Source organism: Antrostomus carolinensis, unplaced genomic scaffold (genome assembly GCF_000700745.2).
Source record: "Antrostomus carolinensis isolate BGI_N321 unplaced genomic scaffold, ASM70074v2 scaffold23847, whole genome shotgun sequence".
NCBI lineage: Eukaryota > Metazoa > Chordata > Aves > Caprimulgiformes > Caprimulgidae > Antrostomus > Antrostomus carolinensis.
Window position 1 is genome coordinate 1 of NW_010325664.1, and position 11,844 is coordinate 11,844.

The window sequence follows — 11,844 nt, forward strand, 5'->3', positions numbered from 1 at the left end:
TGCTGGGTTTATGGTTGGACTAGATGATCCTCATGGTTTTTTCCAACCAAACTATTCTCTGAAGGACCTTCCCTGTCCAGCTGTGCCTGTAAGTCACATCAAAGCAGCAATCCTGACCCCAAGGTGTTGAGCAAACATCCTCTTGCCGGAGCTGCAGAGGGGAAGGAGAAGGACGTGGGCATCAGGCAACACGTGAGCAACCCAACAACCACGGCAAGAGAAAGATCTGGTTGGAGGTGACTGGGTTTGGTCGTGCCCTGAGGACCTGAGTTCTGGTGAGGCACCCCATGCTTGATCATCATTGCAAAACTCTTTCAAAATAGATGCTTTACGGGCAAGAGGTTGGTTGATGTGGGAAGAGGACACGAGAGGGTTGGTCACTGTGTGGTTTGTTGTGTTTCACTGGAGGTTTTAGGCCAGAATCAGGACAGGACATAACGTTCTGGTTGCTAGATGTGGTTTTAGCTTGAGGAAACCAAGGGATGGACTCTGAACCCTGGCTCCTGAGCACCTTTGAGCATCATCAAGCTAGAGATGCTTCAGTTGCAACCTGGCATGAGCAACCACCATGGGAGCTGGAGTAGCCCAAGGTTTTCCACCCTGGAGCTGCAGGGGAAGGGATTTCCCAGTCCCTTCACTCAAGCTTGAGCTTCTCCATCTCAAACAGCTACAAACTCAGCTGCTGGGCAAGCACAGAATCCCAGAGTGGTGGGGTTGGAAGGAACCTTAAGAGATCATCTAGTCCAACCCCCCTGCCAGAGCAGGATCACTTACAGTAGGTCACACAGGAAAGTGTCCAGGTGGGTTTGGATCTCCAGAGATGGAGACTCCACAACCTCTCTGGACAGCCTGTCCCAGTGTCCTGTCACTCTCACAGTGAAAAAGTTTCTCCTCATGTTTACATGAAACCTCCTGTGTTCCAGCTCACACCCATTGCCCTTTGTCCTACCATTGGGCATCACTGAGAAGAGCCTGGCTCCATCCTCCTGACATTCACCCTTTACATATTGATAAACATTAATGAGGTCACCCCTCAGTCTCCTCTTCTCCAAGCTAAAGAGCCCCAGCTCCCTCAGCCTTTCCTCAGAAGGGAGATGTTCCACTCCCTTCATCATCAAGCAGCACCCATTTTCCCAGGCTGGGGAGGGTGAGCGAGCGGCTGCCTGGTGTTTGGCTGCCAGCTGTGTTAAAACCACAACAATATGAGGGTTTGGGTTTTTTTAGGGTTTATCCCACAACTCCAGCAGGACCATGTGTTTGCAGCTGGTGCCCACCCACCCAAAACCATGAGATGGAGGTAAAAGGAAGCTCTGAGATAGAACTTGGTGAACTTCAAGTGATGTTTTATTGTCTCACAAGCACGAGTGATCCAAGCAGAGAGAAAGCAGCCAGAGCCCAATTCCTAAAAGCAATTAATCCTCTTCTGATTATTTTTGGGTTTTCAAGGGTTGTGCATTGAGACTCAATCCTTGTCTGGTGTACAACGGTCATCCCCATGGCTGATGCGATGGGCGTCATCGGTCAGCTTGGCCAAGACGATGGAGAACTCCTCGAAGGTCAGTTGTTTGTCCTTATTTAAGTCTGTCTCTTGGAAGAGCTTCCTCAAGTAGTCGGGACGGTTCCTGTTCTGAAATTGGAGGACAGGACATGTGTTAGTATGTCCCTTGCCTGGGCTGCACATCCACTGGTGGAAACCAAACCAACTTTCTTCTTGCATGCCCTGGGAAGCTTGAGGATCATTGTGACCTTCTTCTGCATTGGCATCAGCCCCTAATTAAACCCCAGATCATAGAATCCCAGACTGGTTTGGGGTTGGAAGGGACCTTCAAGATCATCCAGTCCCAACCCCCCTGCCATCAGCAGGGACACCTTCCACTAGACCAGGTTGCTCAGAGCCTCATCTAACCTGGCCTTCAACACTTCCAGGGAGGAGCAGCCACAGCTTCTCTGGGCAACCTGGGACACTGGCTCGTCACCCTCACACCAAAGAATTTCTTCCTAATGTCTAACCTAAACCGCCCCCTCTTTCAGATGGACAAGGTCTTGTCTCAAACCCTTCTGGTTGCACTATACCCCTGCAGTGGGAGGAGGGATGAGTGTGGACGGTCCTACAGGACATGGACAAGCTAGGTCTGATCACAGAAACCCACTCTATGGACCACAGCCCTTGATGGGAACTGTACCCCATTCCTCCAGGAGCATCCTTTGAGGCAACCTCAGCTTCATCATCCCACTCAACCCCTCATGAAGAGAATATCCACCCAGGAGCACAGCTCCTGTGGCACTCACGCAAACTTGCAGGAAGTCTGGTGCCTGCTCTGTCAACAGTGTCTTGAAGTCGTTGGAGCTGAGGAGGTCAACATGACCCTCCCGGATGCTGTAACGGTGGTAGACATCCACAATGGTTTTCAGAGCCATCTCCATCGTGCAGTTGCCGGGGAACTGTCGAGTACCAGAAAGGGTGCTGGTGGTGTGGGTGCTTGCAGACATGGCTGAGCTTTTGAAGGACCTGCAGAAACTGTGTGGAGAGACCATAAAGCCATGAGATGCATCAAAAATCAGGCACCAGGAGCCTCATCTTGTTGCGGCTGAGCAAGGCAGCAGCACCCAGTGTGCCCCCAGTTGGCATCTCCTCGGTGCTGGATGGTCTTAGGAATATCCTTGTTTTATAACATCACCCAATCAACTCAAGTTTTAGCTTTGCCCAAGAAGCACCTCGTTCTTCTGATCTGGAGGAATTTGTCAGGCAAATGAGACAAAGTCACCAAGCTGTTGTCATGGATCTGTACCATGATTATGACAGCAAGGATGACTTAAGGTAGGGAGCACAGTTGAGGTATGGGCTCCTCTGCACCTCCTCCTCCTCCTCTCTCTGTGAATCTCCCTCTCCTCTTTGGTCTACAAACCCTTTTCAGTCACCGAGCACAGAGATTCTGCTCTCCAGTGGGTGCCACCATGCAAGTGACAACCCTGAAGGTCTCCTTGCCTGCAGAAACCATCACACCTCCACTAAAGATGGCACAGAAATGCCCTTAATTTACCTGCTTGTAGCCAAAACCAGTCTCCTACCATGGCCCAAGTAGAAAGCATCACCCTGAGGTAGAACAGGCATGGCATGAAGCTTCTCCCAAGTTCAAAATTTCTTCTCCCTCATCTTATTTCCCACCAGAACCATTGCAGTGTTACTTACCTTCGTCTCCAAGAAGAGTTTGTAGAGGGAGGATGGGTCTGTTGTGGTGATCCAAGAGCCTGGACAGCCCTTTTATACAAGTCTGAGGTCATCTTTCATCAGAGATGGTGACACACCTGCTGCAAGCAACAGCTTGAACTCATTTACTGTACGTGGAAATTGTTAAGATGGGAATTTCTGGAACCCCTCCCTGTCTCATACCTCAGCACATAGTTCCTGGTTGCACCCACCAAGCTTTGGAAATGTTGTGTTTCCACCCCACCATCACCTCTGACAGGGTTGAGTTGCTGGATGAAAAATGAGAGGGGGGAGAAGACTGGATGAAGGGTCACGCCTCGATGTGAGCATGAAGGACAAATCCATCTTGGTTTGTCAAGACAAATCCGGCAGAACTTGTCAAAACTTTACGAGTTTTGCAACGTGCTGAAAATTTCATGCGTTCTCGTGATGGTTGAGAAGATGGACTCGGAGGAGACGTGGATAATGTTGTCCCTGGGTTGTTTTTAATGTTCTCTCTGTTTTCTACAACACTAATTGCTTGAAATCTAAATAAATTGCTTTGCTGAAAGGGTTCTGAGGCATTGGAAGGGGTTGCCCAGGGCAGTGGTGGAGTCCCCATCCCTGGAGGGATTGAAGAGTCGTGTAGACACAGTGCTGAGGGACATGGGTTAGTCGGGGACTGATCAGTGGTGGGTTGATGGTTGGACTCGATGATCTTCAAGGGCTCTTCCAATCCAGGTCATTCTGAGATTGTGTTTTCCAGAGTCTTTTCCCTTGTTTTCTATTTTCACATCACTCGTAACAGACTTCTCCCTCTTCTTCTAGTTGTAGATGCCCCCTCCCTGGAAGTGTTGAAGGCCAGGCTGGATGAGGCTTTGAGCAACCTGGAAGTGGAAGGTGTCCCTGCTGATGGCAGGGGAGGGTTGGAACTGGATGATCTTTAAGGTCCTTTCCAACCCAAACCATTCTATGATTCTAGAAACTTGGTGAAGGAAAATGAGTCTAAAACCAGAAGAAAATCCAAGGTCAGGGTCTTTCTTGGTTGGATCATTATCTAAGGAGTGTTTTGCAAGAGTCACCTCTGTGTCACCTGTCTTACGTGAGCAGAACAGGTACCAGAAGAATTAAGAGATTAAGTAAAGATTGAAAAAGAAGACAATAGGTTCCAGGAAGAGGGTAGGAGCAGGTAACCATTCCTGTTTGAGGTGGATGCTTCTTACGTGTCCCAGAGGCAGTATCGAGAACTCTTCCATGAGTTTTCGTCTGGGATCCCTGACTCATTTTATTACTTTTTATTTTTTAATTGTTTTTCCTGCTCTACTCATTAAAGATGGTGGACAATCCAAACTGACATCCTCATTCTCCAGCTGGCTTTGCAATGGTTGGGTTTTTTTGTGTAGTCCACGTGCAGATAGATCAGTGGACTCTGAATTCGTGGAATGGTTTTGGTTGGAAGGGACCTTAAAGATCATCTAGTCCAACCTTTCTGCCATGAACATGGACACCTTCCACTAGAATTCCTGTCTTTCCCAGTGGTGCTCCTCAAAACTTGTAGGGGAGGCAGCTCATGATGCTCAGTCCTACAAGAGGAACCATGTCTAAGTGACACCTGGCTGTCCTGGTAGAACAGTAGATAAATGTTTGGTTCTTGGGTTTCAAGAGCTGCTCATCAATGGCAAAATTGTAGAGCCAGAGAGTGGCCACCTGGGTCATCAAGTGCAAATAACCAGGCAACAGCCCCACGCTTCCGTTTCACGTGGGACAAGCTTCTGGTTTCATTTGACGTTGGAAATTTCAGAGCCTCCTGAGCCTGAGGGTTTCCCATTCAGTGCACAATCACTGGAGCTCCTTTCCACTCATGTATCTCCTCCAGAGGAGCCCACAGTGGTTTCTAAATGTGCTGTGACCTGGGGGGTTGTTGTCCCACACTAATAAAAACATCTTACTTTATTGTTTGGAGTTAACACCAGCTCTCTGGAGCTCCTCAGCCTTGTTCATTGTTGTGTTGGGGCTTGCAAGATAAGAGTTGGTTGCTTTGTGGGTTGCCAAAGCATTGTGTGCACCCCAAGATGCTGCACCTCCACCTCCAGAGCTGGGTCTTGGCAACTCCCTGCTGTGTTGGACCCTTGGTACATCCTGGAGCTGGTGCAAAGAGGCACCAGAAGAACCAGCACTGAGGATGTTCTTGTGCAGCCACTGACTGACCCTACCCAGGAACCTCCCCAGCATGATGGAATGAAGGGTGCTGGGGTCAACCACCCTGTACAGGGAACCCAATGGGGTGGAAGGTGCTGGGGTCAACCACCCTGTACAGGGAACCCAATGGGATGAAGGGTGTTGGGGTCAACCACCCTGTACCAAGAACGTGCTGAACCTTGGGAAGGTGGTGGGAGCATCCAGGGTCTGACATGCTTCAGGCCAGGAAGCCCACACATCCTATGTGGCTCAACTGGAACCCAGCAACACTGTTGTCCTCGCTCCTTGTTCTGCAGGGAGCAGGGTCTCCTCATCCCACCTTCTCTTTCCCATTGCTTCTCCAGTTCAATCTGCATTTTAACCCCACCACCACCACCACGGGCTGGATGCAGGTTGCATCCTCCCTGGAGACAAGAGGTCACATAATACAGATGCATTTGGTGCTTGAAGAAAGAATCTTTATTTCAATGCCATGGGCAGAAGCAGATGACACAAAGCTTTGGTTACAGGTTTGTCTGTGGTTGAGGACAAATGGAAGGGATGGTGCTGCTGGGAGAGCACAATCTTGTGGACACAGTCACCCAGGGAACAGCTTCAGTTGCAGGGACCATGGCCGTGGTCATGGCTGTGACCTTGGCCATGGTCATGGCTGTGGCCATGGCCATGACCATCACCTGGATGATGGTCGTGGCTCCCGTGATGCTCATGAGACCTGTTGTGGGCATCAATGACTACAAGAGTCAGTGTGGTCAGGAACTCGGTGAACTTCAGGCGACCATTATGGTTGGCATCTGCTTTGTTGAAGAGCTTGTTGATGTAGCTATCAACGGATGTGTTAGGCTGCAGGAGGACAAATGTGGAAAAAAGAGTCACCATGAAGCACAGGAGAGGTTCAGAGTCAGCCTGCAGCTATGACACAAGGCTCACCCAGCAAGAATTGCAAAGTTCTAAGAGAACCTTAGAAAAAAAACCCCCCTCCCTTTTGGGAGGCTCTTGGCCACCCTGATGCCTCAAGGAGGTCATGGCTCCTGCGAGGTCTCACCAGCGTTAAGGAGACCTGGGGGATGTTTGGCTCTTACCGGCAGAGTGTTGTGGAGGAAGGGCTTGGCAGTCTCCTGCAGCAGCTCTGAGAACTCAGACCTGCTCAGGTAGTCATCTATGGGGTTCTTCACGGCGTACTGGTGGTAGACGTTGACGATGCACTCCAAGGCGAGCTCCAGGTCGGTTTTCATTTTGCTAGGGAGAGACAAACAGCAAAATATTGAACTCCATCAGAGGAGAAGGACCTTCCTTCTCCTCCAGGAGCCCATCCAGGCTCTGGCTGCCCAGTTGGGCTCATGCTGATGGCACTTCCAGCACCCCAAAGCCTGAAACCACCATATGGCAAAGACCTACTTACCTATGAGCAACTCTGAGGTTGACTTCTGCAGGCGGTGATGCACGGGGAGGAGAGGAGCAGGCAGGAGCAGTGATGGTGTGGTGAAGGTGAGGTCTCTTTTATACTCTCTTTGAGCTACGATTTGTGACACCCTCAAATTTTTTTGCGGGGTGATAACCCCAGGAATTGTGCAAGGTTCTGCATCACGCCCAGGAGGCAATTTCTTACCTGGCTCCAGGAACTGGCAGCTCCTACTTGTTAACAAGGGAGGAGACACACCAAACTCGTTAGAGCAAAACAAGGAACCACCAAAAGAAACATTTGTAGGGACATGGTGGGTCAGTGACAGTGTAGGAACTTTCCCAAGAGTTGGGATGTTCCTGTAGAGTTTGGAGATCTTTGAGGAGATGATGGAAGTGGAATTTTTTTTCCAGATTATGGAAAAGCTGAAGGTCTCCAGTGGGATGATGATGGGTTTTTTTTCCCCAATGGGACATTTGGTTCATCACTGATCAACCTGATGATGTTGAATTTGGCTGGAGATGTGGTGTCTGCCCCCAACACATTGTTGTACGGGTGCTGGGAGATAACCAACGTATCCCACCCTTTAGTCACCTCTCCAAAACCATGAGTAGAGTTCCTCCTGAATCATTTCTTAACCAGGGACTAGAGAAAGACATTACAAATCTGAGCACGTCAGGGTGGCGGAAACCTGCCAACCAGTCTTGGGCCGCGACATTTCCCAGCAGCTCTAATTGCTGCCTGACGATAACCAAGGGCATCGGCATTGGGGGAGGGATGCTACAACTTGTAGGACACCTCATGACGTTCCCAGTGCCTGGAACTGGTTGCTAAACCCTGTGTATTTTTGGGAAGGACAATTTGGGGAGGTTGGTGAGGAGCCTCTGCTCCAGGATGTCCAAGCCCTTCACCTCCTCAAGTGTTTTGGGTTTGTGTGTGGGGAAGGAACTACGTGGATGGTCCCTGTGAGAAACTTCCTGAAGGTCTCATGGCTACAAGGTGTACCCACCTCCAGTCCAGACTGAGTCAATCAGCAGTAGAAAAAATGCCTCTTTGAATCAATATTGATGAGAGAAGAACTTTGAAAAGAAAGGGGAGGAGAGAACCTGGAGGAGAGGCCACTGACCTGAACAAAAGACATGACAGAAGACACCTGAACAAAGAGGAGAGAATCATCACCATGAGGAAGGAGCAGGAAGGGGAGGACAGAGAACCTCAGACAGCAGATCAGTGGGAGAAGGTCAATGAGGTCTCCTACAGCCCATGGAAGTTCAACGGCAGAACACATACCCTACATGGAGGACTCCATGCTGGAGCACAAAGCCAAGCCTGAGGGCAGGTGTGACCTTGAGTGCTTGTTTGATGAGCAAGGAGACCCCCAGACCCAAGGTGGACCCCCAGAGTGAGAGGAGGAGGTGTGCACTGGACCAAAGACCCATCTGCAGCCCGTGGATGTCCCTATGCTGGAGCTGTGAGCTGTGCCCAAGGAGGTCTGTGACTCCTTGAGAAGCTTGGTGGGATGGGTCTGGCAAAAAGCCCATTCCCAGCCGTTAAGGCTTTTGGGAGATGAGAAGGACAGATGATGATGATGATGATGAAACATCTCCTCATCAGCTTCCTAATCCAGGAGCGTGAGCAACGAGTGCCAGAAAAAGCCTCAATTGCAAAAGAGGGAAACAAAGGGCCGGGTTGTGTGATGAGACGGGAGCCAAGCGGGGCTGATCAGAGGGACACGGGTCCAACGGCAGCGAGACGTGATGGGACACGCGTGGGGAGGTGAGAAGGGACATGCCTGTGCCATGTGTGGGGAGATGGGAGGAGACACGCGTGCGCCGTGGGTCCTCATATTGACATTTACTGCCCAACCAGCCACGGATGCCACGTGCCCACACACCAGGAGCTCCTGGCATGTGGCAGCCCATGCTTTGGTGTAAGAGCTGCCATGGGGTGTTGGTATCTTCTCCATGGCTAAGTGCAGCCTTGAGGCTGGGAGTGTTGGTACCATATGGGATGGAGCTGGTACAACCCCGAGGACACAGTGGCAGGGTGGTGGTAGGATGCTGGCAGGTTGGGATGCTTGTGAGGAGCATCACACCAGCTTCAGATGGTCACAAATCAGGTAGAAAAAGGGCCAAGAGCTTGTAAGGGGTGTCCCCTTCACCTGCTTCTGGGATGTCATTGTGGTGCAACCACCTTCTCAGGTGTGGATGGATCATTATTTTTTTATCTTGATATTGATGCTCAGGTGAGTGTTGGATCTTAGAAGTTGAGGTTTGTGGAACCCCTACACCCTTTATTTGGGAGAACAAGAAGATGAGCTTCCATTTTGGTCTCCTGGCAAACCAGCCCCTTGCTGAGTCCCACCCCCAGCAAGGGAGAAAACGGAGCCACCTGGAAGCTTTTCATTGATTTAAGGTTCAAAAATGGAGCTGAAAAATTTTATAATAGGAACTTATCAAAAACTTCAGTGAAGGTTCTTACAAAAAGACCCTAAAAGGTCCCTGGGGTCCCTCACCCACCAGCTGACCCAGTTCTCTATTTTCCATTCCTTCAGAGCATCACTGTAGACCATGGCCAAGGTCCTCAGGAAGGTGATGTACTCCTAGAAGTTCACTTCATCATCTTTGTTATGGTCCAGGTCCTGTCCATGCCACAGCTGTGGGCAGCACAGGGATGGAGAAGAGGTCAACGAGGAGACAGGAGCTGGTCCAGCCTTGGGGAGCACCCAGAGTATCACTCCTTCTCCACCCCAGGAGATGCTCTGCAACCCTCGAGGGGTCAAAACCCCTCCAGCCCCAGCTCAGCACAGCCCCCCAGATACACCTTCCATCCCTGCTGTCATGCCAGCTCCAGGGTGTTGCATCAGCTGGGGACGTTGGCTCCAGGGTGACTCTTGGGGTGCAGCCCAAATGTGGCTCCTGGTCACCTCCCTGGGGCACCCTGGGGAGATGGGCAAAGCTGGGGCTGGATGAAGTGAAGTCTTTGTGGTATCTCCACTCACTGGTACCTCCAGGAGCAACCCCAAGCTGATGGATGAAGATCTGGCTTCCGTATCTGTAAGGGACACATGGAACATCTGGAGCTCATGTTGACCACAGATGGAAAAAGGGATCAGAGGGAGGAAATGGAGACTTTCAGATGTGAGCAGGACAGGCTGTGGAATGGGGAAGGGAGGGATGTGGCTGCACAGTTCCTCTTATTTATAGCTGCTGGTTGAGTCCTCCCATGTTAGCGGGGGAGGGGCTGGCTGGGTGGACAGGGGAAGACACTCCTCTGCACACCAGAACCCCACCCTGAGCAGGAACTCAACAGAAAACCTGTTCCCCAAGGGTTCACTTGGGGTAGGAACAGGACAAGGATTCCTGGGTGACTTCCCAACGCAACAGGTCCTGCCCCATGGAGCAGCAGGTTGAGGGACAGTTATTGACCCCCATGTGAGCTTCATAATTCTGGCTAAAAAGTAAAAACCCAAGTGGTTCATCCGTTGGTGGTTGGAGTTACTCATCCCTGTAGAAGCTCCTGCCCTGCCCGTCACTGACTCACGCTAACCTGGCTGGTGGGGATCAACCCCATGGGTGGTTTTATGAGACCTCAGGGAACACAGTGTCCACACTGTGGTAGAGCAAACTCCAGCTTGGAAGTGCTCTTCTTCTCGCTCGTTATCTGGTACCTACAACGTACAGGTGGAATGGAAACGGGGTCTTCTCCAATGTGACAACCCCCATGTCCCCATGGCAAGAAACCCCTTTTGCAAAGCACGTGGAGGACTTGGTTTAAAGCAACTTTTATTGAAAAAGCATCAAGAAGACAACGGGAGGGTCATGGGGATGGTGATGCAGCTCAGGGCTGGTGCCCCGTGCTCACTTCCTACGTGGCATCTTGTCGGGGTAGTCCTGGAAGAAGTCGTTGCACATCATGGCCATGCAGGCCAAGAAGGTCACGTACTCTTGGAAATCCACCTCGTTGTCGCTGTTGCAGTCCAGGTGGGACATGAGCTGCTGTAAGCTGGTCTCACTGGTTTGTTTCTGTCCAGGGGTAAGATTGGGGGTTAAAAAAGGGTTTTACATCAAGGGTGACATCCCCAGGTCCTGGCACTGCCCATGGGACGTGGTAGCCCCTGCCCCATACTTACACTGAAGCTGGGCAGCTCCTTCATGAGCATCTCCTTGAGCTCCGTCTTGTTCAGCTTGTACTTGTCCCCCTCATTCCCCGAATGCTTGTGGAAGGTGGAGACAATCACGGCCAACGCCTGCTCCAGGGGACTCGCCATGGGGGATGCCAGTGAACCTGGAGACATGAGTGAGAGCAGAGCTTGGTGTCCTCAGATAACCCCATGCTGGAGGGCTGATGGTCTCCTCCAGCCCCCTGGACTGTCTGGGGACCAAGGTGCAAATCAAGGGATGGGCACAGGGACTGAGAAGGACAGGTGCATCCCTTGGGGCTCCCTAGAGAACATGTGGGCCATGTTATGACCCACACAACACATTCCCTGGACCATGCAGGTGGCTCTGGTGCCCCCACTCCTGGGCACACACCAGGATCCATCACCATTTCCTCCTTAATTTCACCCTCCCACCAGCAGCCGGGCTGGGTGTTGCCGTCTGGTACCGGTGCCAAGTGTGGAGCATGGAGGTTCTCCCCATGCCGGAGGGGAGAACATGGGGAGAGGCAGCAGCTCCCTCCTTCCCGAGCCGGGCAGGGAAGGGTCACACACACTTTTCCAACCCTTGGAAGTGAAAATGCAACCTCTGATCTCAACCTCACGCTCAGCCCCAAGGGGAAAAGCTCTACAGAGGGATCCTATTGTGGGATGGGTCTGCAGTAACATCTGGAGAACATCTGGAGGGTCAATAGGGTGAGGGGGGGGTGGAGATTAGAGGAAAAAAAGGGAAAAAAAAAAGCAAACTCACCAAGAGCTCAGAAGAAACAGCCGAGGACGGGCAGGGCGGGAGGAGAGTCAACGTCAGGCTACGGAATTTATAGCCCTGCCTGGGCCACCTCCCTCGCTCCCGGGGTGGGAAGGGCCCAACGCTGATCCAGCGCCTGCCTGGACATTGGC

General features: G+C 51.4%; 3 protein-coding genes across 3 annotated transcripts; all 3 read right to left on the reverse strand.

The window, feature by feature from the left end:
- Positions 1 to 1,462: 1,462 nt before the first annotated feature.
- LOC104527567 (protein S100-A15A-like) lies at positions 1,463 to 2,490 on the reverse strand. Its single transcript, XM_010171321.2, has 2 exons — positions 2,290 to 2,490; positions 1,463 to 1,627 (listed from the first exon to the last, which is right to left on the reverse strand). The coding sequence occupies exons 1-2, from the start codon at positions 2,488 to 2,490 to the stop codon at positions 1,463 to 1,465; spliced, it is 366 nt and encodes a 121-aa protein (XP_010169623.2).
- Positions 2,491 to 5,980: 3,490 nt separating this feature from the next.
- Positions 5,981 to 6,618, reverse strand: LOC104527568 (protein S100-A9-like). The gene is made up of 2 exons (XM_029085799.1): positions 6,466 to 6,618; positions 5,981 to 6,226 (listed from the first exon to the last, which is right to left on the reverse strand). Exons 1-2 carry the CDS (start codon positions 6,616 to 6,618, stop codon positions 5,981 to 5,983), a joined length of 399 nt encoding a protein of 132 aa, XP_028941632.1.
- Positions 6,619 to 10,645: 4,027 nt separating this feature from the next.
- S100A4 (S100 calcium binding protein A4) lies at positions 10,646 to 11,055 on the reverse strand. The gene is made up of 2 exons (XM_010171320.1): positions 10,918 to 11,055; positions 10,646 to 10,810 (listed from the first exon to the last, which is right to left on the reverse strand). Exons 1-2 carry the CDS (start codon positions 11,053 to 11,055, stop codon positions 10,646 to 10,648), a joined length of 303 nt encoding a protein of 100 aa, XP_010169622.1.
- Between the last annotated feature and the right edge of the window lie 789 nt (positions 11,056 to 11,844).

What these genes read in the sequence shown, in the direction of transcription:
- S100A4 (XM_010171320.1), bottom strand. Translation starts at nt 11,055, where the DNA reads ATGGCGAGTCCCCTGGAGCAGGCGTTGGCCGTGATTGTCTCCACCTTC. An exon ending in AGGAGCTGCCCAGCTTCAGT is followed by an intron (nt 10,811 to 10,917) that starts GTAAGTATGGGG and finishes ACCCCTGGACAG; the next exon opens with AAACAAACCAGTGAGACCAG.
- LOC104527567 (XM_010171321.2), bottom strand. Translation starts at nt 2,490, where the DNA reads ATGTCTGCAAGCACCCACACCACCAGCACCCTTTCTGGTACTCGACAG. An exon ending in CAGACTTCCTGCAAGTTTGC is followed by an intron (nt 1,628 to 2,289) that starts GTGAGTGCCACA and finishes CTCCAATTTCAG; the next exon opens with AACAGGAACCGTCCCGACTA.
- LOC104527568 (XM_029085799.1), bottom strand. Translation starts at nt 6,618, where the DNA reads ATGAAAACCGACCTGGAGCTCGCCTTGGAGTGCATCGTCAACGTCTAC. An exon ending in TCCTCCACAACACTCTGCCG is followed by an intron (nt 6,227 to 6,465) that starts GTAAGAGCCAAA and finishes GTCCTCCTGCAG; the next exon opens with CCTAACACATCCGTTGATAG.